The sequence below is a fragment of the Lagenorhynchus albirostris genome, chromosome 20, assembly GCF_949774975.1.
Source record: "Lagenorhynchus albirostris chromosome 20, mLagAlb1.1, whole genome shotgun sequence".
NCBI lineage: Eukaryota > Metazoa > Chordata > Mammalia > Artiodactyla > Delphinidae > Lagenorhynchus > Lagenorhynchus albirostris.
In genome coordinates this window covers 8895618-8919251 of record NC_083114.1, presented here as the reverse complement: position 1 = coordinate 8919251, position 23634 = coordinate 8895618, and the positions used below count along the sequence as shown (strand labels likewise).

The following is a 23634-nucleotide window of genomic DNA, read 5'->3' as shown; positions in this document are numbered from 1 at the left end:
GGAGCGGCTGGGCTCGTGAGCCATGGCCGCTGAGCCTGGGTGTCCGGAGCCTGTGCTCCACAACGGGAGAGGCCACAACAGTGAGAGGCCCGCGTACCACAAAAAAAAAAAAAAAAAATCTAGTGCTGGGAGAAAACTAACATTATCAAGAACCTACAAATGGGAACACATTTTATCTTATGTCTCGAATTTTTCTTTGAGGTGGATCTCATTACCATTTTACAAAGAGGTGAAAGCTCCCTGAGGTTAACCGACAAGCTAATTAAGTGAAAGAGCCGCAGTTTGGATGGCCATCGTCTGCCTCCCAATCTAGTGCTCTTTTTGTTTGTTTGTTTGTCCACGCCGCACAGCTTGTGGGATCTTAGTTCCCCAACTGCGCCCCCTGCAGTGGAAGCTCGTAGTCCCAACCACTGGACCGCCAGGGAATTCTCTCTAGTGCCCTTTTTGCTCTGTCACGAGGGACACTGGCAACCCCAGTGACTGCAGACCCCTTTCATTGTGTGCGTGTGATATGTATTTAAATCGAATGGGTTTTTTTTCCAATTTATTTATTTTTGGCTGCATTGGGTCTCCGTTGCTGCACACGAGCTTTCTCTAGTTGCGGTGAACGGGGGCTACTCTTTGTTGCAGGGTGTGGGCTTCTCATTGCGGTGGCTTCTCTTACTGTGGAGCACCAGCTCTAGGGGGCGCGGGCTTCAGTAGCTGTGGCACGTGGGCTCAGTAGTTGTGGCTCACGGGCTCTAGAGCGCAGGCTCGGCAGTTGTGGCGCACGGGCTTAGCTGCTCCACGGCATGTGGGATCTTCCCGGACCAGGGCTTAAACCCTTGTGCCCTGCGTTGGCAGGTGGATTCCTAACCACTGCACCAGCAGGGAAGTCCCAAATCTAATGTTTTAACTTGTTGAATTGTTTATGTGCAGAACAAGCTCTAATTTTTTTTTTTTTTTTTTTTTTGCGGTACGCGGGCCTCTCACTGTTGTGGCCTCTCCCGTTGCGGAGCACAGGCTCCGGACGCGCAGGCTCAGCGGCCATGGCTCACGGGCCCAGCCGCTCCGCGGCACGTGGGATCTTCCCGGACCGGGGCACGAACCCGTGTCCCCTGCATCGGCAGGCGGACTCTCAACCACTGCGCCACCAGGGAAGCCCAACAAGCTCTAATTTTCAGAAGCTCTTGGGATGATCGGCAGAGCCCCACTTTTTTGGTGGGAAAGGACTGATGGGAGATGTAGTTATATTAATGGAACTGTATAATTAATACGTAATGTATAATGCGTACAATAGTGTATAATGGATACTTAATAATGAATTAATGAAGAGGATGGGAAAAGAGTGACTGGGGACACTGCATCTGCTTCCAAAAACCATATGGCAGTCTGTGCCCCAACACTCAAGAGCTGGCAAAGTGGATATAGCTGGAGGCTCCAGATCTACTCAGGGCAATGGTACAAGGGCCACCAAATATCATTCACTGTTCTCTTCTCCAGGCCTCCTGGACACATTGATAGAAATGAACACCATCCTGGAAGACATCCAGAAGTCTCTGGATATGTATTTAGAGACCAAGCGCCATATTTTCCCCCGCTTCTACTTCTTGTCCAACGATGACCTCCTGGAGATTCTGGGCCAGTCCCGCAACCCAGAGGCTGTGCAGCCACACCTCAAAAAATGCTTTGACAACATCAAATTGCTGAGAATGCAGAAGGTCAGTAGAGGTGGCCATGATGCAAAGGAGGGCAGGGGAGGGATGGTGACGCCAAGGTGTTCAAGGCCTCGGAGGGGACCGTGCCCTCCCAGCAGGAGGGGGATATAACGATTCTGGGTATCTGGGACAGAACTTTCTAGAATTGGTAATACAGAGGGGAGGGGGGAGGAGCAGAAATTACCCTCCAAGGGCTCAAGAGCTTCCTGTTTCTGCAGATCGGGGGACCCAGCAGCAAATGGGAAGCGGTGGGAATGTTCTCGGGCGACGGCGAGTATGTTGATTTCCTCCACTCGGTACTTCTAGAAGGGCCTGTGGAGGTGAGCTGCAACGAGGGCCTGAGAAGCAAGCTGACTCTTCTGAGTTTGCTTGGCTCTGTGCGGAGAGGGCATCTCTGTGAAGGGATATTAGTCACTTTTTGCCCTCCCCCCTGCCATTCCTAAAACTCTTAACCTCTACCCTGCACCCGAACGTCGGACAGTCTGCCCCTAGTCTCCATTTCCCTCGGGGACGCAGGCTGGCCGCTTCCCAGCTCCTGCTCTTCTCTTGGGCCCCAAAGCCCCGGAGTCCTGTCTCCCAAGCACCTTCACTCTGGGGACTCCTGACTCTGGCCCTGAGGGCGAGCCACCCTGTTCTCACCTCCCCCCAGTCCTGGCTTTGTGATGTGGAGCGGACCATGAGGGTGACCCTCCGCGACCTTCTCCGGAACTGCCGCCTGGCCCTCAAGAAATTTCTTAACAAGAGGGACAAGTGGGTGAAGGAGTGGGCTGGCCAGGTGAGCTGGGGTCAATGGAAATGAGGGAACAAGGAGGACCGAGCCGAAAGGAAGCAGCCAGTGTAAAGACAGGATCTTCTTCTTCTTTTTTTCTTTTAAATATTTATTTATTTATTTGGCTGCATCGGGTCTTAGTTGCAGCATGTGGGATCTAGTTCCCTGACCAGGGATAGAACCCAGGCCCCCTGCACTGGCAGCGTGGAGTCTTAGCCACTGGACCACCAGGGAAGTCCCTAAGGACAGAATCTTGAGGCGCACAAAAGGCAGGTTTCCTGCCCCCTGTTCTGGGCTGCGGCCCCAGAAGCCTGCACCGTGGACCCTCAGCTCCTGACTTGGGCACGTGCCCATCCTTCAGAGCAGTTTAGGCGTAGTGAGAGGAGTAGCAGCTGGTCCCGGAAGAAGCTGGGTTTTGGGAGCCGGGCTGTGTGTGTGGCCGGGGACAGGGCTTTGGAATAGAGCCTCTACACGTGCCCCAGGTGGTGATCACTGCCAGTCAGATCCAGTGGACGGCTGATGTCACCACGTGCCTGCTGACAGCTAAGGAGCGGGGAGACAAGAAAATCCTCAAGGTCATGAAGAAGAAGCAGGTGGGGAGCCCTGCCAGGACGGGAGAGGCCTGGAGTTAGAGCTGGAGGAAGGGGGCAATACGTTGGGTCAGAATTAGCGATGAGCTGGTGGGAAGGGTCCGAGCGAGGGTGCGTTGTGGGAGGCGTCCAGCAAGAAGAGGTTGGGTGGGTCAGAAGTATGTCTCCCTGTGGTGGTGTTGGGGGCCAGGAGCTGCAGTGGGGGTGGGGTCAGCATTGCGGTTGGATGCGGAATGATGCTGGGACGCGGCATGATTAGGGTTTGGTGGCATTGCTCAGGCCGCCTTCTTCTCTTGCACCTCATTCCACAGGTGTCAATACTGAATAAGTACTCGGAAGCCATCAGGGGGAACCTGACCAAGATTATGCGCCTTAAAATTGTGGCTCTGGTGACAATAGAAGTCCACGCCCGGGACGTGTTGGAGAAGCTTTATAAGAGTGGCCTCATGGACGTCAGCTCCTTCGACTGGCTCAGCCAACTGCGCTTCTACTGGGAGAAGGTGCCGAAGGGCCAGCTTCCCACTCCCGTACCCTAAACCCGATCCTAATGCTTTAACTAAATTCATGTTCTCTAAATACAGTAATATCCCAACCCACCCCTTAGTCCTATCACAGCACCTAATCCAGCTGGTAACTCTCTCTCGAACCTGCCGAGTAAGGAGTGGCAAGTGGCACTTTTCCAGGGAGTGCCCACTCTGGGTGTCGCTTGATCGGGACTCAGAAAGACTCCAAGCAGCTGCTGCAATAGTTTGGGCTGGACACGTGCAGCGTGACCCCCAGTTTCCATCTTGGCCGTAAGCCCGTCCCTCCTTCTAACTCTAAACGGAGCCCCCAGTCTTCTCCCTGCAACTCCCCTGCCGCTTCCAGTCCTCCTGTTGGCCATCGCTGCAGCTCTGTGTCTTCCTCCAAGCCCGCGCCTCTCTTACTCTGCCCTGTTTCCCTAGGATCTCGACGACTGTATGATCCGCCAGACCAACACACAGTTCCAGTATGGTTATGAGTACTTGGGTAACTCTGGCCGGCTTGTCATCACCCCGCTGACAGACAGGTCGGCCGTGGGGAGGCAAACAGGGGGCTTGGGGTAGGGGCATCGAATGCCGAGCCAAGGCTTCCAGGAGTCCGGCTTGAGTCCTGTCCTCCATCCCCAGGTGTTACATGACACTGACCACGGCCCTGCACCTGCATCGAGGTGGATCCCCCAAAGGTCCTGCAGGCACAGGGAAGACCGAGACCGTCAAGGACCTGGGCAAGGCCCTCGGCATATATGTCATCGTGGTCAACTGCTCTGAGGGTCTGGACTATAAGTCCATGGGCCGGATGTACTCAGGCCTGGCCCAGGTTAGCATCCTGCCAGCCTGGCCAGGAGGCCCCTTTGATATCTTTTAGTTCTAGAAAATCAGCTGAAACCCAGATCTGTTTCAGTGCTTTGTAGCTGACGACACTGCATCGCCTCAGTTGGTTCTTACCACTGGGGAAGTCCCTGCGCCTCCCTGAGCTTCACTTTGCTTATTTGCAAAATCACAAGATTATGTAAGGATCCAATAACTTACGCACACTGGAGACGCTCAACACCCACAAGTTCCCTACCCTGGTCACTTTCCCACCCACACCTCTCAGGCATTCCCCTAGATCCTTCCTGTCTGATGGAAAGTTCTGGCCAGAAACCACAACAGTGCTATGGGGCCCTCTCCACCACACACACACACACACACACGCACGCACGCGCGCGCACACACACACACACACACACACACACACATTCATTTTAGAGGCTGCTGCTCCTATCCAAACATTTCAGGGAGAATATGTTAGTCACAATTTTTAGTTTCTCCCAGTCTGGGGATACTTTTCTTGCTCCCAGCGACTCCCCCACCCCAACAGATGGGCGCCTGGGGCTGCTTTGATGAGTTTAACCGCATCAACGTGGAAGTGCTATCCGTGGTGGCCCAGCAGATCCTGTCCATCCTCTCAGCCCTGGCTGCCGGCCTCACCCGCTTCTATTTTGAGGGCTTTGAAATAAATCTGGTGTGGTCCTGTGGGATCTTCATCACCATGAACCCTGGTAAGGGCCTGGGAGTGGATGGGGCTCCTGGGGGGAGAACTGAGTGTTCAGGGCAAATAACTGTGCATCCCCCCACCCCCTGCCAGTGTTTTTAGCCAAGTGAAATGTGGCTAAAGACCATAAAGTGTGAGAGAAGGATAAACACACACATTTCTGGGAGGAGGGGTGGCAATCTTACTGTTCTCCCTAAAGGGATTAATAACAGCTTGCAGGCATACATGTAGCCCTAGTCTTTTAAAGTGCTTAGCCATCTTCTTTTGTTGGACTAGCTCCCAGAGTTCTGATGTGTCTGCCATCCCTTTTGCCGAATGGGAGAATCTCCCCTAGAGTGCAGGGCCTAGGGTCTCTCATTACTGGTGCCTGAGAACAGCTCTGGGGGAAGGAACTAGGAGAAAACAGGAAAGGGTTCCGGTACTGAAAGAATCAGATAAACAGGTGCAATTTCTATTAGCACTAACATGAGTTATACATGGAACTTGGAGAGATGGGAACTTGACAGCTCTGTGATTTGAGTTTGAATCAGGGCCATGCAGAAGGTTAAGGAAAGGACCAGGGGTAGGAAAGAAGAGCAAAGTGGTGTGGGAAGAGCCAGGGATGAGATGAGAAAGGAAGAGGTCTCAGAGTTGGAGCTGGGGAGAGAGTTAGGGATGGAGCTGGGGATGGGGAAAATGGGACTGATTGGGAAGTAGGTCTTTGGGAAGCAGTATGGATTCTGAATAAATGGCGCTCTTTTCCAGGCTATGCTGGTCGCACAGAGCTTCCTGATAATCTTAAATCCATGTTCCGTCCAGTTGCCATGGTGGTGCCCGATGCTACCCTCATTGCAGAAATCATTCTCTTTGGGGAAGGATTTGGCAACTGCAAGGTATTCTGATAACCTCTTCTCTCCAACACTTTATTTCCCTTCCGTAATTATTCTCTGGACCGAAGAACCCCCTGGAGGCCTCATAATCAGCTTATCCTACAAGGAACTTACATGGCTGTCAGTGGGATATGGAGGGAGGTCTCCCCTCTGTGGTGTCACTGGTCCTTGATGGCGCGATTCCCAGGATCTTCTCATTAGGATTGTGCACAGGGCCCTTCCCAGCCGCTCCAAGTCCCAGGACCTAGCTTCTTGGATCTGTAACTGTCCCTACATGAAGCAGAGGGATTGGTGGGGAGATGGATTGTTTCCTCCTCTATTTTGTTCTCCAGATTCTGGCCAAGAAGGTGTACACACTTTACTCGCTGGCCGTGCAGCAGCTCTCCAGACAGGACCATTATGACTTTGGCCTACGTGCTCTCACCTCCCTCCTGCACTGCGCTGGCAAGAAGCGCCGCCTGCAGCCGGATCTGTCTGATGAAGAGGTAGATTGAGGACACGACCGTCGGACCTTAACCTCCACTGTCACTGGTCCTATGCGCCTTCACTGAAGTTTTTGAGATCCTCACTTTCGCTAGCTTAGGCTTCCCGCCCTCCTGCCCCTCCCCTCAGGTGTTGCCTGAGTTCCACCTGTCCTATCGCTAAAGACTAGCTCGGATGTATCCATGGTTCTTAGCTCCTGCCTCTCACCCAGTTGGAGAGGAAGGGCCTAATGAGTACCTCGGCCCTGGCTTCGCGAGCCTGAGTCTCTGTCTTTTCCCATTCAGGTTCTGCTGCTCTCGATGAGAGACATGAACATCGCCAAGCTAACTTCAGTGGACGTGCCACTCTTCAATGCCATCGTGCAAGATCTGTTCCCCAGCATCGAGCTGCCGGTCATTGACTACGGCAAGGTATTTGCTCCTCAAGACTCTCCCTGACCTCATGTGTGAATGTGGGTCTGGAAACAGGACACCTGGCCTCCAGGCCTTGTTCTGCCCTTCACTAGCTGTCCATTCACTGGCTGTGACTTTGAGCAACACAGTTGGCCTCTCTTTGGGCTTCCTTATCTATAAAACCATACAGACCTATTCAAACATTCTACTTTCTCACCTCAACTCCCTACTCCCTGACTCAGCAGCTCAAGTACTTCTACTCATCAGTTCCTTGACTTCACTGAGACCGCTGATCCCCTGGCCTTTCTACTTTCTACCTGGTAGCCCTCTCCTGTCTCTACCTGTCTTCTCATTCAGGGAGTTTTGAGGAGAGACTGCTAGGAGCTCTTTGATATGTGAGAGGAGTGGGATGGAAGAGGCCAAGGAAGGAGCATTTTAGAAAGTGTAGGAATTTTCTTCTCTGGCAGTATGGTAGTTTAGATACCCTGAATGATTCTTTCGGTTGAAACCACTAAAATGCTGGATAAAAAAATAAAAATACATCTTTTAAAATGTATTGCTAAACTGGCAAGAAAGAAAGAATCCTGGGATGAGGAGGGAGAGTAAAAGCAGGGAGGCAAGTGAATGAGAAAGCTGGATTTCTCCCCGAAAGTTTTTGTTGAACATAAGGCACTGGGGGTAGGAGATGAAGCAGCCCACATTTTGAGGTATAACAGAAAACCCAGTCATGCATAAACTTCCATCCACAAAGGAAAACACCTTCAGTAAGTGGGAAAATGAGAAACCCACCACTGACGAGGGTCCATGCAGTAAAGAAACATGCTTGTCGTGACCTTTGATGATGAGAGGAAGGGGCAAAATCTCCTTTGAGATTTCCTAACCACAAGTCAGCCCTCACATGGTTCCTGGTCATAATTTATTTTAATGTGTAATGCCCCAAATCTCAAATTTAGAACTTAATTTAAAGTATTTCCAGTTTGTTAGTGTCTCCCCCAAGTGACTGGCAGAAGCAAATGCAAATTATTTCTAGAATAATGAAGCTTCAACTTAAGCCTCAAAGAATTCTCATAAAAGTCCAAGAAAATGAGCAGCTTCTGGTCAAAAATCACAAAACACACAAGGAAACAAGATACTATGAATGGGTTGCCAAAGAACAACAAAACGGAATCAGATCCACAAAGACTTCAAAGATGGAAAATAATCAGCACAGAATTCTAGAAATAACTAAATTTAATATGTTTAAAGAAATAAGAGAGGGGAATTCCCTGGTGGTCCAGTGGTTAGGACTCTGCACTTTCACTGCCAAGGGCAAGGGTTTGATCCCTGGTCGGGGAGCTAAGATCCCGCAAGGGCAAGCCGCACAGCACAGCAAAATAAATAAAGAAATAAATAAAAATAAAGAAACAAGAGAGGAGCTTGAAACTGTGATCCAGGAACAAGAGACTTCTAAACAAAGTAGGATTGAAAAGAACCAACAGCGTTCCTACAAATGAAAAAATATTATAATTGAAATGTTAAAAATCCAGCAACTCACAGGGAGGACTTCCAGATAAAAAGGTGGATTAAAAACAATTTTGTTTCCTTTTGAAAACCTGCTACAACTACTCTAAAGAGATTTTTACAAATAAGGCATCTATACCCGAAGGGGTGGGGAGAATGGGAGAGGCAATGACAGCAAAATTGTGACATGGGAAATAAATGAATCAAGTTGTGACTTACTCAGCAAACCTGAGAGGCTGGAAGTGGGGAGAATTGTGAGTTGGGAGTAGGTGGGGGGAGTGAGTAAAGGAGGTGTAGCTGAAATGAGAAGGATTGGCAGCAAACAGTCTTGGGAGCAGGTCTCCCCTTCTCTGCGACCCTGGATAGCCGTGCCTCTCCCACTTTGGTGGAAGGCTAGAGGGTAACAATAGTAGGTCTCTGGTCTGGGGGACACATGGTATAGTTGAGGGCGGGAGAAAACTCTATTAAAAATGGGGATTAAGTGAATGTTTACACATTGAATGCTGAGACCCTTAGCCTTCTCTGAAGCCCCCAGCATGCCGGCAGCCAGCCAGCCAGGAAATTGGAAGAGTTCTCTCTGGGGAATCTCTCTGTCCCAAGAGGAACGAACAAGACATCGACAATGGAAATGTCCCCACGAAAGTCCCAGATAAATCATCTACAGTGACACTCACAGTCTACAGGCCCCACTCACACACTCAGAGCTTCCATTCAGCTCTTTAGTCCTCCACCCTTATATATGAGCCGAAAACCAAGGCTCACCACCCATCTGAGGAAGGCCTCTAACATGAAAGCAGCCAAAACAAATAGGAAAAAGCAAACTGGAGAAAATAGATAATAGATAATGCAGAGAGAAGAAAAGTTTTTAAAATAACTCTATCATTAGTATACTCAGAGAGAAGATTAAGGTATTGTATCCATGAAGTACTGATGAAATGCTATTGGAAAAGGAATATTCCAGAGAATAGAGCAGAGCAGACAAAGCGGGAAAGAGATTAAGAATTCAAGTGCCAGTCTAGGAAAGACAACACTGAAATACCAGCAGTTCCAAAAAAAGTAGGAACAGAGAGAATGGAGGAGGCCAGGATCAGTAATGAAACAATTCACGAAGAATCCCCAGAACTGTAGCATCTAAGTTTCCATAATTAAAGGATCTATAAATGCATGACATAATAGATAAAACAAATCCTTACCAAGGCCCAGCATTGTGAAATTTTAAAACACTAGGAAAAGGAGAAGATTTAACAAGCTTCCAAAAAGGGAGAAAAAAAAGAGATGACATGCAAAAGATCAAGAATTAGAATGTTGGACTTCTCAATAGCAATATTGGCTCTGTAAACAATGAAACAGGCTTCAACATTCTGAAGGAAAATTATTTCCAACCTCAAATGCTATACCCAGACAACCTGTCACATAGGAAGCTAGATCAGAGATATTTCAGACAAGCAGACTCTCCAAAAAAACCAAAAAATTACCTCCACTGCATCCTTTTCTCAGAAAGCTACCAGAGGATGTGCTCTACCACAATGCAGGAGCATTCCAAGAAAGAGGAAGATAGAGGACACGGGATGACAGTTGTGCACCAGACAAAGAGAGAAGCCAATCCAAACTGAAGCAAATCTGAAGGTTCAGGCAGACTTCTTTTTTTTTTTTTTAAGGTTTTTTAAAAATTATGATTTATTTATTTATTTTATTTATTTTTGGCTGCATTGGGTCTTAGTTGCAGCACATGAGATCTTTGTTGAGGCGTGCGGGATCTTTCGTTGTGGCGCACGGGTCTTTCTCTTTTCTAGCTGTGGCGCGTGGGCTCCAGGGCTCCAGAGCGCGTGGGCTCTGTAGTTTGCGGCATGCAGGCTCTCTAGTTGAGGCACGCGAGCTCAGTAGTTCTGGCATGTGGGCTTAGTTGCCCCGTGGCATGTGGAATTTTAGTTCCCTGACCAGGGATCGAACCCACGTCCCCTGCATTGTAAGGTGGACTCTGCACCACTGGACCACCAGGGAAGTCCCCAGACTTCTTTAAGAAGAGGAAATCGATACCTGGTGAGAATAAAAGTTTTGAGAGACTTAGTCAACTGGCAGAGTTTGGAGTTGAGTTAAAGATCAGTATATTAAAAACTAAACAAACAGGGCTTCCCTGGTGACGCAGTGGTTGAGAGTCCGCCTGCCGATGCAGGGGACACGGGTTCGTGCCCCGGTCCGGGAGGATCCCATATGCCACGGAGCGGCTGGGCCCGTGAGCCATGGCCGCTGAGCCTGCGCGTCCGGATCCTGTGCTCTGCAATGGGAGAGGCCACGACAGTGAGAGGCCCGCATACCACAAAACAAAAAAAAAAAACAAAAAAAACCCTAAGCAAACAAAAAACCAGAGCAACTATTAACCCCTAGGGAAAACCAAAAAGTTGTGCAGGAAAGGAAAAATAATCATGTATTGAGTCATATACATTGTTATACTAATATTTAATACTGTTTACAAGAGACACATGTAAAACGTAAAGACAAAGGGTGGAGAGTCAAAGACTAGAAAAATACATCAGGTAGACACTAATCAAAAGGAAGCTGGGGTAGCAATATCAGACAACATAGATCTTAAGGCAAAATGAATTACCAGAAATAGAGTCGCTTCATAATAATAAAAAGTTCAATTCACCAGGAAGATACAACAATTCTAAATTTGCATGCATCTAATAATATGGCCTCAAAATAAATAGAACAAAATTTTTCAGAATTTCAAAGAGAAATAGACAAATCTACAATCGTAGTGGCGCTCTTCACATCTCTCAGTAACTGATAGGCCAAGCAGACTAAAAATCAGTTTTGTTAAAGAAGATTTGAAAAACACAATCAATCTTGAGTTAATCAAGACATTGACAGCAATTGCATTCAATAACTGAAGAATAACCATTTTTTTCAAGCATACATAGAATATTTAGGTTACTTGACCATGTAAAGGTCAAAAATCTGCCTCAAAAATTTCAAGGGAATTAATTCAGAACACATTTTCTGATCACAATGTTAACTCTACTGATATCAGGCAAAGTAGACTTTATGGCAAGAAGAATATTAAAGATAAAGGGGGACATTTCATAATGGTAAAAGGGCCTATGCTCAGAAAGATATGGCATTCTAAATTTGTATGCACTTAATAATAGAGCTAGAAAATGCATAAAACAAAATCGACAGAACTAAAAGCAGAAACAGATAAATCCACAACCCTAGTGGGAAATCTTGACATGCTTCTCTCAGAAATTGATAAAATAAGCGGATAAAAAAATCCATAAAGGGAGTTTCCTGGCAGTCCACTGGTTAGGACTCAGTGCTTTCACTGCCATGGCCCGGGTTCAATCCTGGTCCAGGAACTAAGATCCCACAAGTTGTGTGTTGTGGCCAAAAAAAAGAAAAAAAATCCATAAAGGTACGGATTTGAGGGACTTCCCTGGTGGTCCAGTGGTTAAGAATCTGCCTTCCAATGCAGGGGACATGGGTTTGATCCCTGGTCAGGGAACTAAGATCCCACATGCCATGGGGCAACTAAGCCCGTGAGCCACGACTACTGAGCCCGCGTGCCACAACTAGAGAGAAGCCCGAGCACTGCAACAAAGAGCCTGTGCCCCACAGGGAAAGTTCCCGCATGCCACAACTAAGACCCGACATGGCCAAAAATAAAATGAATAAGTAAATAAATATTTTTTTAAAAGATGCGGATTTGAATGCTTTTAACAGATTTGACCTGACACATGTAGAACATTATATGCATATAATTGCAGACACATATTCTTCTCAAGTATGCAAGGAGCGTTTACCAAAATTGACTGTGTGCTGGATTATTAAGTAGCGGTCTCATAAACGTCAAATGATTGAAAATTACACAGAGGATGATCTCTGACCACAATAGAATTAAACTAGAAATTCGTCACAATATATAATTATTCCAAATGTTTGGAAATTAGGCAATACAATTCTAAGTAACTCATGGGTCAAAGAAGAAATTACAGGATATTTTAAACTGAGTAAATAGAAAATATGACATTTTAAACTTTTGGCATGATGCTAAACACGCACACACACACAAATACACCCAAACATGCTAATACAACTAATTCTCAGACAGTGGAGGGAAGTAGTAGGGGTGAGGCCTCTTAGTGGTGTTTGAGAGATACAAGTAAAATCTTGCATTGTTTGAACTTACTTGGTTGCATTGGCTGTGTATTTAAAAATGTCACACTCTTCTGGGACCCACGTGGGTCATGGTTCTATAAGCATTTCTTTATTTTTCATTTTTGTTTTTAAAATTTTTAATGGAGTATAGTTGATTTACAATGTTGTGTTAGTTTCAGGTGTACAGCAAAGTGACTTAGTTTTTTCTGTGGTACGCGGGCCCGTCACTGTTGTGGCCTCTCCCGTTGCGGAGCACAGGCTCCGGACACGCAGGCTCAGCGGCCATGGCTCACAGGCCTAGCCGCTCCGCGGCATGTGGGAATCTTCCCAGACCGGGGCACGAACCTGTGTCCCCTGCATCGTCAGGCGGACTCTCAACCACTGCGCCACCAGGGAAGCCCTAAAGTGACTTAGTTATATATATATATTTTTTTTCACATTCTTTTCTATTATAGGTTATTATAAGATATTATATATAGTTCCCTGTGCTATATAGTAGGTCCTTGTTTATTTTATATATAGTAGTTTGTATCTGTTAATCTCAAACCCTAATTTATCCACGCCTTTCCCCCTTTGGTAACCATGAGTTTGTTTTCAATGTCTATGAGTCTGTTTCTGTTTTGTAAATTAGTTCATTTGTATCATTTTTTTAGATTCCACATGTAAGTAATATCATGTGATATTTGTCTTTCTCTCTCTGACTTAAGATGATAATCTCTAGATTCATCCATGTTGCTGCAAATGGTATTATTTCATTCTTTTTTATGGCTGAGTAATATTTCATTGTATAAATATACCACATCTTCTTGATCCATTCATCTGTTGACAAGCATTTAGGTTGCTTCCATGTCTTGGCTATTGTAAATAGTGTTGCTATGAACATTGAGGTGCATGTATCTTTTTGAATTTGAGTTTTCATCTTTTTAACTTAGGTGATGATTTGTTTAATGTCTGGCTCCCCCACCAGACTGTGGGCTGTGCGATAGGATGAACACTAATTTGTTCTCAGCACCCAGCACACTGCTTGGCACACACTTTAGAGGCTTAATAAATATTTGTTGAATGATATTAGAAAAGATGTGTAGAGCTGCGTGTCAGACATTGTGTTTTACATTGACTATCTTACCTAATACAACAGCCCTATGCGGGAAGTACCATCATTACTCCCATTTAACAGATTAGGAAACTGAGGCTCAAAGAAGTTAACTTGCTCAGGTTCATATAGCTGAAAGCTGGGGCCCCAGGCTGGCTGACTCCAGAGCCCAATCTCTCAACTCTGCAATTGGCCAGCCTCCCAAGGAACAAACAACTGTCAGGGTGCGGAGGGCCCTGGTGCAATTTTTAATGGTTTGCACATTATCCTTCCAGGTATCGGTGAGCTTTTGAAAGTCCCTTACAAGCCGCACCCTTTTTCTTCCGCTTCCTGTATTTTCCCTTCTCTCAGCTGCGGGAGGCCATTGAGCAGGAGATTCGGGATATGGGCCTGCAGACCATCCCGTTCACCCTCACCAAGGTTATCCAGCTGTATGAAACCAAGAACTCCCGTCACTCCACCATGATCGTGGGCTGCACAGGCAGCGGCAAGACTGCCTCGTGGAGAATTCTTCAGTCGTCCTTGTCCTCCCTGTGCCGCGCCGGAGAGCCCAACTTCAACATTGTCAGAGTACGGACCTGGGACAGTGGGGCCACTGGAGGAGACTTGAGTAGCAGGAAGACAGTGAGGCTGGGGACAGGGGTGCGTAGGTGTCTGGGAGGGTGGTGCAGACCAGGAGGGCAGCCTGGGAGGGATGAGAGAGACAGGGGCCAAATACAAATACCTGGAAATAAAGGGACATCTTGGGATTTGTGTCAGCCAGCAGCTCAAATCCCCCTTCCTGTGTCATTTTTAGGAGTTCCCTTTGAACCCTAAGGCACTGTCCCTAGGGGAGCTGTATGGGGAATATGACCTCAACAGTAATGAATGGACAGACGGCGTCCTGTCCAGTGTCATGCGGACGGCTTGTGCAGGTACCCAAAGGATCTTGGGGCAGGGAGAGCAGATGCCTAAATCTCCTGTGTGGGTGGGCAGTCTGGGGATAGAAAGCTCATTTTGGGGGGAAAAAATGCTTGGGGAACGCGGAGATCACCAGGAAGCAACTGCTTGCGTCTCCAGGGAGATGAGTGTGGAGGGAGGGCTGGGTAACAAAGCTCTGGTTTCCTTATCATCTACCTCCGACCAAGACGAGAAGCCGGATGAGAAGTGGATCCTTTTCGATGGCCCTGTGGACACACTGTGGATTGAGAGCATGAACTCTGTCATGGACGATAACAAAGTGCTGACCCTTATCAACGGAGAGCGCATCGCGATGCCTGAGCAGGTTCGGGAGTGGAAACTGGAGGGCCTGGGGCAGGGCTAAGGGGAAGAGCAGGGGCATCCAACAAGAAGGGGAAGTTCTATAGGAACGCCTAGGAGGAGGATGCCTGGATTCAGGGCAACCTGTGACTGAAGAAGAAATGCCTGTCTTACCACAGACTCTGAGGACAACTGTATAGAAAACACGATGTATTAGGACGCACTGTGTGGACTGAGGCAGCCTCATTGCCACTGACATATGAGGGATGACCTTCCGTTGTGCACCCAGAGTTACAATTCGTGGGCTCTTGTAAAGGCCACCCTTTCCCACCCGCTCAAACAATGTGAGCGAGAGAGTGATTTTTCATAAGGATGACCTTGAATAAACCCTGATTTCTTTTAACAAACAAATCATTTGTAAAGCTTAGGTCTTTATTCATCCTGCCACACGTGGTACTCAGTAGAGACACCTTGGGGCATCAGAATTCTGGGTGTTTTTATTACTGAGGGAAAGACAAGGTTCTGACCAAGTATATCCATAGGTGTCTCTCCTGTTCGAAGTGGAAAACTTGGCAGCAGCCTCCCCAGCCACCGTGTCTCGCTGCGGGGTGGTGTACACTGACTACGCTGACCTGGGCTGGAAGCCCTACGTTCAGTCATGGCTGGAGAAGAGGCCAAAGGTACGAAGGGAATGGAGGAGAGGAAAGGAACCGGTGGGGCCTGCGGAGGGGACACAAGAATAATTCAGAGCCCCTGCTTATTCAACTCCAGGTAGAGGCAGAGCCTCTTCAGCGCATGTTCGAAAAGTTCATCAACAAGATGCTGACCTTTAAGAAGAAAAACTGCCACGAGCTGGTTCCCCTCCCGGAATACAGCGGCATCATCTCCCTCTGCAATCTGTACTCAGCCCTGGCCACACCGGAGAATGGGGTGAGTGGGGACCAGGGCAGGAAGGGCTCTCGACCTCCCGGGACAACTTCAGGGAAATGGTGTGTCTGAGACACAATTGGAACATGAGGCTTGAGTGGAGCAGAGACTCCAAGGGGAGGCCTCACCAACCGTGGAGGCAGCGAGCGGTGTGTGTGTGTGTGTGTGTGTGTGTGTGTGTGTGTGTGTGCGCGTGTGTGCATTTGCATGCGCGTGTGTGTGTGTGCTCACGCGCGCACATGTGCATGCACACTGGGAGGCCAAACTAAGGACTCTAAATCAGATATAGTACACAATGGGTCTCACTGTAATTTCCTGCCCATATCTGGGAGCTGAGGATAGTTCATTTGGTTCCTCATTTCTCCATCCTTTCAAAAATGAAATATTAAGTCTTGGAATCTGTGAGACCTTAGGATACTGTTTCTTTTTCGTTTGTTTTTTAAGAATTTTTTTTTTTTGGATAGGGACCACTTTTAAAGTCTTTACTGAATTTGTTACAATATTGCTTCTGTTTTATGTTTTTTTTTTTTTTTTTTTGTGGTACGCGGGCCTCTCACTGTTGTGGCCTCTCCCGTTGCGGAGCACAGGCTCCGGACGCGCAGGCTCAGCGGCCATGGCTCACGGGCCCAGCCGCTCCGCGGCATGTGGGATCTTCCCGGACCGGGGCACGAACCCGCGTCCCCTGCATCGGCAGGCGGACTTTCAACCACTGCGCCACCAGGGAAGCCCCTATGTTTTGTTTTTTTGGCTGCAAGGCATGTGAGATCTTAGCTCCCCAATCAGGGATTGAACCCGCACCCCCTGCATTGTAAGGTGAAGTCTTAACCACTGGACCGCTGGGGAAGACCCTGGGATACTGTTTCTGCTGGGAGGAGCTCCCCACCTAATCTGATGAGGGGTTTTAGAAATTTTCAGATTAACTGATATTTAAGAAAATTTTTGTTTGGTTTAGAATTTTGGAGTAAGGACCAAAATTGAGTATTTTTCTGTTGAGATTAAGTTACTGCCTAGAAATGGTTCCTATTGTCTTTAAGGACATTGACAGATCACTCAACTATTAATATAAAGTTATATGACAATTAAGATCTATAACAGTGTGTGCCATTCCTGGTATGGTTAATATAAATTAAAACCATGTCGGTGAAGTTGCAAAATGACATAGGGGAAAAGGACAGTAATATAGTGTCAATGGCACCCAGCTGCTAAGGAGGACTGGGTAGGGGGAAGAACGCTGATGAACAAAACAAAGAGAGGAGGGCAGTCTAGGTAAAGGGAATGGCTTTTGCAAAAACACAGAGACACAAGAGTCAGTCCCCGCTGGGCAGGGTGGGTGATGGGTGGATGGTGTTGGCGGTGTTACAACCCCTCTTCGCTGCAGCAGAGACCCCGAGAAGAGGATGGTGAGATGTGTGTTGAGCTGGAAGGACAGACTAAAGATTCTGGATTCAATATGGTAGACAGTGGAGTCTCAACACAATTTCCCACCGTGTCGCTGTAACTTCGTAGGTTTAATTTAAATGTTTTGACTTAGGTTTATCTACAGCCATACAGGTTTTCCAAACAGAACCAGGAAGGGAGGGAAACTCTAAGCCTTTGTGATGAGCTGCCAAAATTAGACGCCTCCACCTCTTACAGATTTACGGTATTTCCGTTTCTCCTTTTGCACCCAGGTGAACCCAGCTGATGGTGAGAACTTCGTCTCCATGGTAGAGCTGACATTTGTGTTCAGCATGATCTGGTCTGTGTGTGCCTCCGTGGATGAGGAGGGCCGCAAGAAGATCGACAGTTACCTCCGAGAGATTGAGGGCACTTTCCCCAACAAGGTCAGGGCCCTCAAACCCAGCTGCCCTGCTTTTCTGCCTCCCTGATCCTTATACTCTTCTTGAGCCTCAGCCTGCCGCCCAGCTCTCTTTCTTCTGCCCAGTGGTCTGTGAGCGCTTTTTCTGGGCAGGGAAAAGCTAAAGGAAGGCTTTGGTAACCCGCCACACGTTCCCTCCTCAGGACACAGTGTACGAGTATTTTGTGGACCCCAAGATGCGGAGTTGGACATCATTTGAGGAGAAGCTCCCAAAGAGTTGGCGCTACCCTCCAAAGTGAGAGCCGGACCTGGGGGGTGGGTCAGGCTTGGGGCTGCGGTGGGTGGGCGATGTGGTGAGAGAGCCAAAGAGGGGTGCAAAAGTGAGCTGTAGGAAGAGAGGGTGGATCCCAAGGCAGAGATGGCTTTCCAGTGCAGGAAGTGGGATCTAGAGGAAATGGGACAGCGTCCTTCAGGAGAATGCCTGATCCCCGGACCCCGCAGGAGGCAGGCTTGGCGATTAGAGAGTGGTGATGCCGGAGGAGGATAAACACTGCGGGGCAGAAAGAAGCGGGAGTTAGAAAGGAGCGGGCCACGATCTTGAGACACAGTCCCTTTCCCCACCAGCTTCCCCTTCTACAAGATCACGGTGCCCACCGTTGACACTGTCCGCTACAACTACCTGGTGAGCACCTTGGTGGCCAACCAGAACCCCGTCCTGCTGGTGGGTCCCGTGGGGACTGGAAAGACGTCCATCGCTCAGAGTGTCCTGCAGTCCTTGCCCTCCAGCCAGTGGTCAGTGCTCACTGTCAACATGTCTGCGCAGGTGTGTGGTAGGACCCAGGGCCAGGCCGCCAGCTCCCTGCTCTTTCCCTGCCTCTGCTCCCCCTTGGGATCCAAGTGCCTGGTCGACACTCCTCTCTAACCCCGTATTTCTCCTGGGGGACCCAAGCATTCATTCTGTGCCTTTTTCACCAGACCACATCCAATAATGTGCAGAGCATCATTGAGAGCAGGGTGGAGAAGCGAACCAAGGGTGTCTATGTGCCATTTGGAGGCAAAAGCATGATCACCTTCATGGATGACCTAAATATGCCAGCTAAGGACACGTTTGGGTCCCAGCCCCCCCTGGAGCTGATTCGCCTCTGGATTGACTATGGCTTCTGGTATGATCGAACGAAGCAGACCATCAAGTACATACGAGTAAGCATCCCGAAAATTTGTTCTTCAGGCCTCCGTTCCCGCCCATGATGGGTTCAGTCCCCGCTCCTCTGGGACCCCAGGATAGAATCCTGTAAGCCTATGTTCCTCCCCGCACAGGAGTGTCCTGCCTTTCTCAGGACCCACACATCTGGCTCCTAGGTTATCAATTCCTGTTAGTAACCCTCCTCACTGACTGTCCTGTGCTTCCTGACCAAGGGAGCCTGTCCTCCAACTTCCACTCCTTTCCCAGGCCTCTTATTCCTTGCTCCCATGGCAACGCTGATGCCAACCAGAGCTGCCCATAACCCCGTCGCCAGGCCTCTCCACCTCCCACTGTTTCAGTAACCACCTCCGCTCCCCACCCAGAATCCAGGTGTCTCCCTTCAGTCCTGGCTTTTCTGCCATGGGATTCTGAATGTCTTGTTTCTTTTTCCTGAATCAATGGGCAGCCATTCCAGCCTGATATCTGGGGCACTCATCTGTCTGGCCCTCGGGGTCCAAAACTCACCTAATAACATATTCATACGTTTCTGAGAAAAAACACACACATACATACACAGATACATGTGTGTGTGTGTGTGTGTGTATATATATATATTTATTTGTTTATTTAAAATAGAAAAGAAGAGAAAGTCTAGAAGATGTAATCAAATGTTGTTTTTTTAACTTACCTCTATTTTCCAATTTGGGAACATGGATTATAATGATGAAATAAGAACAATTACATTACTTTAGTAATTCTGTAAAAGTGTCCCAAATCCCTTCCTTCCCCTCACCTTTCCCTGCCCCTTCTACTCCGTGTTTCTTCCTGCTCTTTCCGTCCCTGTCTTCCCTCTTCCTGTTTGTCCCTCCATCTCCTCTCTTCCTCATGGCTCCTCTCACATCCTCCCTATTTCCATGCTCCCTCTCTTCCCATCCTCTCGCCTGTCTCCACCCCCCACCCCACCCCCCACCCCATCTGGTCTTTGCTCTCTAGGACATGTTCCTGATGGCTGCCATGGGCCCTTCCGGGGGTGGACGGACCGTCATCTCCCCAAGGCTGCAGAGTCGCTTCAACATCATCAACATGACCTTCCCTACGGTGAGGGCATCCTGAGGGCTGGGGGAGGGGACTGTAGAAGGCCAAGCCATCTCTGGCTCAGAGAACGATGGGGCAGATCACAGAGGGGCCCAAGGACCCCCAGGGCTGAGTTGTACTCAGGGAGCTATGATACGTGGAGGGGAGACCGCTCTCTGCAGGAGCCTTGCTTCTGCTGAGCTAGGAGAGCTGCAGGGTGAGAGTGTAGCCTGGCTCCGGCATGTGAAGCCTAACAGTCCCAGTGGGCAGAGAGTGGGGACCAAACAGACAAGGAAGGTAGAGCCTCCAAAGCAGAGAGCTGGGAGCGGCCCAGGGCTGGGGTGAGGCAAGGGAGGCACTCAGGGGCACCCAAAGCCCTCAGAAGTCAAGAGAGATAATATTTTCATGTAACGTTAAAAAAAATTTATGCCAAAAATTCACAATGAACAAGATGCCAAAATTTTAAATAAGTACAAGGTCAGTATAGTACCGTGCTGAGCCTCATGAGAGCCTGAGGCAAAAGGAAAAACCAGGAATACGGATCCCGTCTTTATTTAAAATGTTCGTATTTGTTCATCGTGGACCGTTTGCATTAATCTTGATTTTTAAATACTACACTAAAGCATTATTTCTCTTGATTTCTGAGGTTTTTTTGTGCCCCCCTTAAATTCTGCCCCCAAGACAAGTGCTTTTCTCCCCTGACCCTAGCCCCCCCCTTGGGTGAAAGGTCATGAGCCTGCAATGTTGAGCCTGAGAGCCTGTTTCTAGGAGTCGCAGATCCTCCGGATATTCGGCACCATGATCAATCAGAAGCTCCAGGACTTTGAGGAAGAGGTGAAGCCCACTGGGGATGTGGTGACCAAGGCCACCTTGGATGTGTACAACACTGTGGTACAGCGCTTCCTGCCCACGCCTGCCAAGATCCACTACCTCTTCAACCTTCGAGACATCTCCAAGGTGAAATTCTGTCAGACCTTGCCCCTTTGGCCCAGCACGGCCTCCTTGGAGGCATTCTCCTCTCCTCAAAGTAAGCCTTGGAGCTCAGTAGCAGCCCACACACCCCAAACCACCCCCATCCGGGAATGCTGCTTTCTCTAAAACTTCTGGAGGGACTCTCTTCCCTCCCTCCATCCCACTAGCCACGCCCCTTCCCTAGGTTTTCCAGGGCATGCTGAGAGCCAGCAAGGACTTTCACGATACCAAGTCCAGCATCACACGCCTCTGGATCCATGAATGTTTCAGGTGAGGTAGCTGTGCCTGCCAGGTCCAGGCCTTCCCAAGCCCAAGCCTCCACCCCCCACCCGCCTGTCCCTTCCCCAAGGCCACGCTCCTCTTCATTCCCAGATCTCACCCCAGCTCCCTCCCAACAGAGTCTTCTCTGACCGACTAGTTGACACGGCAGACATGGAAGCCTTCGTGGGCATCATAAGTGACAAACTCGGCTCCTTCTTTGACCTCACATTTCATAACCTTTGTCCCAACAAACGTTCTCCCATCTTTGGTGAGCTGGGAGCTGTGGCCCCTCTAGGCTGGAGACCCTTAGGAGATGGGTTAGAAGGGGAGGCGGGGCACCAAGTCCCATGGATGCGTAGGGCCCTTTGGGGAAGCCTGGGGAGGACCAGGCATTTGAGATCTGCCCCCCTCTTCCCATGACCCAGGGGACTTCCTGCGGGAGCCCAAGGTGTACGAAGACCTGACGGATCTGACGGTCCTGAGGACAGCCATGGAGACGGCGCTAAATGAGTACAACCTGTCACCCGCCGTCGTGCCAATGCAGCTGGTGCTCTTCCGAGAGGCCATTGAACACAGTGAGCACCTCCTGCTCCCATCCCTTCTCCAGCCTCCCAGTTATGGGATATTCCAAGGAAATGGGGATCTCTTCCCAGGTTGCTCCCAAATCAAGTCTCAGAAGTTGCCTTCCTCCCTAACCCCAGATGTGCTTGTGGCCATGGGTGGGCTTTTCCTTGATGATGGTGTTTAACAGAGATGGTGGACGTTGCGAGTTGAATTGCTACGAGTGCTTCAGGCACCAACCTCTTGCCACGCTGCCTGGTTCCTCTACTGCAGTTTTAGTCATCCCAGTCCCCAGCCTAGGGCCTGGAGGTCCCCTGAGGTTGTTCAACCAACTCATTACCCCCACCCCCTACCCCCTACCCTCCAGTCACACGGATTGTGCGGGTCATTGGACAGCCTCGGGGCAACATGCTCTTGGTGGGCATTGGGGGCAGCGGACGCCAGAGTCTGGCCCGCTTGGCCTCATCCATCTGCGAGTACATCACCTTCCAGATTGAGGTCACCAAACATTATCGAAAGCAGGAATTCCGAGACGGTAACGCTGGGTTTCTGAGATGGAAGAGGGTTTGGGGCTGGGAGTGAAAGATCAGATGCCTGAACTTCCTGTGATGACAAGTGAGAGGAGGGATGGAAGCCGGGTAGGGAGCCGCGCCAGGCCCCGGGTGGGGTACAGGACGGTGTCATGTATGTGTTGCCAGCTCGGGGAGGGCTCCTGAATCTCAGAAGGGGAAGGAGGGACAGGATGCTGAATCTGAAGAGTGTTTCTGTCTCCTCTGGCCCAGATATCAAGCGTCTGTATCTCCAGGCTGGGGTAGAGCTCAAGGCCACGTCCTTCCTTTTTGTGGACACCCAGGTTGCTGACGAATCATTCCTAGAGGACATTAACAACATCCTCAGCTCAGGCGAGGTCCCCAATCTCTACAAGGTGGATGAATTTGAAGAGGTGCGATCCTTCCACACCCACTACCAGTTGGTTCTTTGGCCTTCCTAACTAACCCCTTCTCACCTAATCCCAGAGGATGCTGCCGTAGCACCCCCTCCCTCCAGCCCCCCATTAGGTGGTGCTTCCTCTTCTGCCATCCTCCCTCGCGGGACGCTAGGTGGGCCGAGCTGCTTTAAAACCCACACCCTGTGAGCCCAGCGCCACCCGCTACTCCCTCCTCCCTCCAGCCCTGGGTTCTGCCCTTGGAACCTCAGCCCTCTGACTGCGGCTTCCACGCAGATCCAGACGCTCATCATAGAGCAGGCCCGCGCCGAGCAGGTGCCCGAGTCCTCGGACAGCCTCTTCGCCTACTTCACCGAGCGCGTGCGGAACAACCTGCACATCGTCCTCTGCCTCAGCCCCGTGGGCGACCCCTTCAGGTGACTTGTTACAGCCTTCTCCCTCGAGGCCCCCACTCATCGCGGGGTCCTCCTCCCCGGTTCTGGCCCCTGTGCCTTCTTCCGGCGAGACTCCGGAATAGCGCTGGCCTCTCCAGCCCTGTACACCCCGTCTCCTGGACATAGCCTGTGTTTCCTTCAGCACGTTCCTGCTGCTTACATGGGAGCCTTTTGGTGTATCAGATTTCTTTATTTTTCCGGAAGATGGAGGTGGTTTTTATGTTTTGTTTTTAAATTTTTAATTGTGGTTAAAAACACACATAAAATTTAATCATTTTAGCCATATTTTTTTCAGGTTTGTGGCTTGTCTCTTCACTTTCTTTAAGTTTTTGGCGTTTTTTTGTTTTTGCTAAAGAGAAGTTCTTAAATTAAAAAAAAATATTTATTTATCTTGGTTGCCAGGTCTTAGTTGTGGCACATGGGATCTTTAGTTGTGGCATGCAGCCTTCTTAGTTGCGGCATGCGTGCAGGATCTAGTTCCCTGACCAGGGATTGAACCTGGGCCCCCTGCATTGGGAGCGCAGAGTCTTAACCACTCTAGGGACCAGGGAAGTCTCTAACCGTTTTTAAGTATACAGCTCATCAGTGTTAAGTATATTCACACTGTTGTGCAACAGATTTCGGGAACATTCTCAT

General features: G+C 49.3%; 1 protein-coding gene across 1 annotated transcript in view; it reads left to right on the top strand.

The window, feature by feature from the left end:
- DNAH2 (dynein axonemal heavy chain 2) overlaps positions 1–23634 on the top strand; it is an 87503-nt gene that overhangs the window by 39772 nt on the left and 24097 nt on the right. The window contains exons 28-55 of the mRNA XM_060134044.1: positions 1483–1700; positions 1916–2017; positions 2347–2472; positions 2949–3059; positions 3368–3556; positions 4001–4104; positions 4205–4394; positions 4938–5118; positions 5856–5983; positions 6313–6465; positions 6748–6873; positions 13955–14173; positions 14400–14517; positions 14731–14867; positions 15385–15522; positions 15614–15772; positions 17440–17592; positions 17771–17862; positions 18192–18390; positions 18543–18767; positions 19744–19848; positions 20593–20781; positions 20981–21066; positions 21195–21325; positions 21483–21632; positions 21986–22153; positions 22401–22561; positions 22841–22980. Of these exons, the coding sequence (XP_059990027.1) occupies positions 1483–1700; positions 1916–2017; positions 2347–2472; positions 2949–3059; positions 3368–3556; positions 4001–4104; positions 4205–4394; positions 4938–5118; positions 5856–5983; positions 6313–6465; positions 6748–6873; positions 13955–14173; positions 14400–14517; positions 14731–14867; positions 15385–15522; positions 15614–15772; positions 17440–17592; positions 17771–17862; positions 18192–18390; positions 18543–18767; positions 19744–19848; positions 20593–20781; positions 20981–21066; positions 21195–21325; positions 21483–21632; positions 21986–22153; positions 22401–22561; positions 22841–22980 (4198 nt within the window). The remainder of the gene's footprint in view (positions 1–1482; positions 1701–1915; positions 2018–2346; positions 2473–2948; positions 3060–3367; positions 3557–4000; positions 4105–4204; positions 4395–4937; positions 5119–5855; positions 5984–6312; positions 6466–6747; positions 6874–13954; positions 14174–14399; positions 14518–14730; positions 14868–15384; positions 15523–15613; positions 15773–17439; positions 17593–17770; positions 17863–18191; positions 18391–18542; positions 18768–19743; positions 19849–20592; positions 20782–20980; positions 21067–21194; positions 21326–21482; positions 21633–21985; positions 22154–22400; positions 22562–22840; positions 22981–23634) is intronic.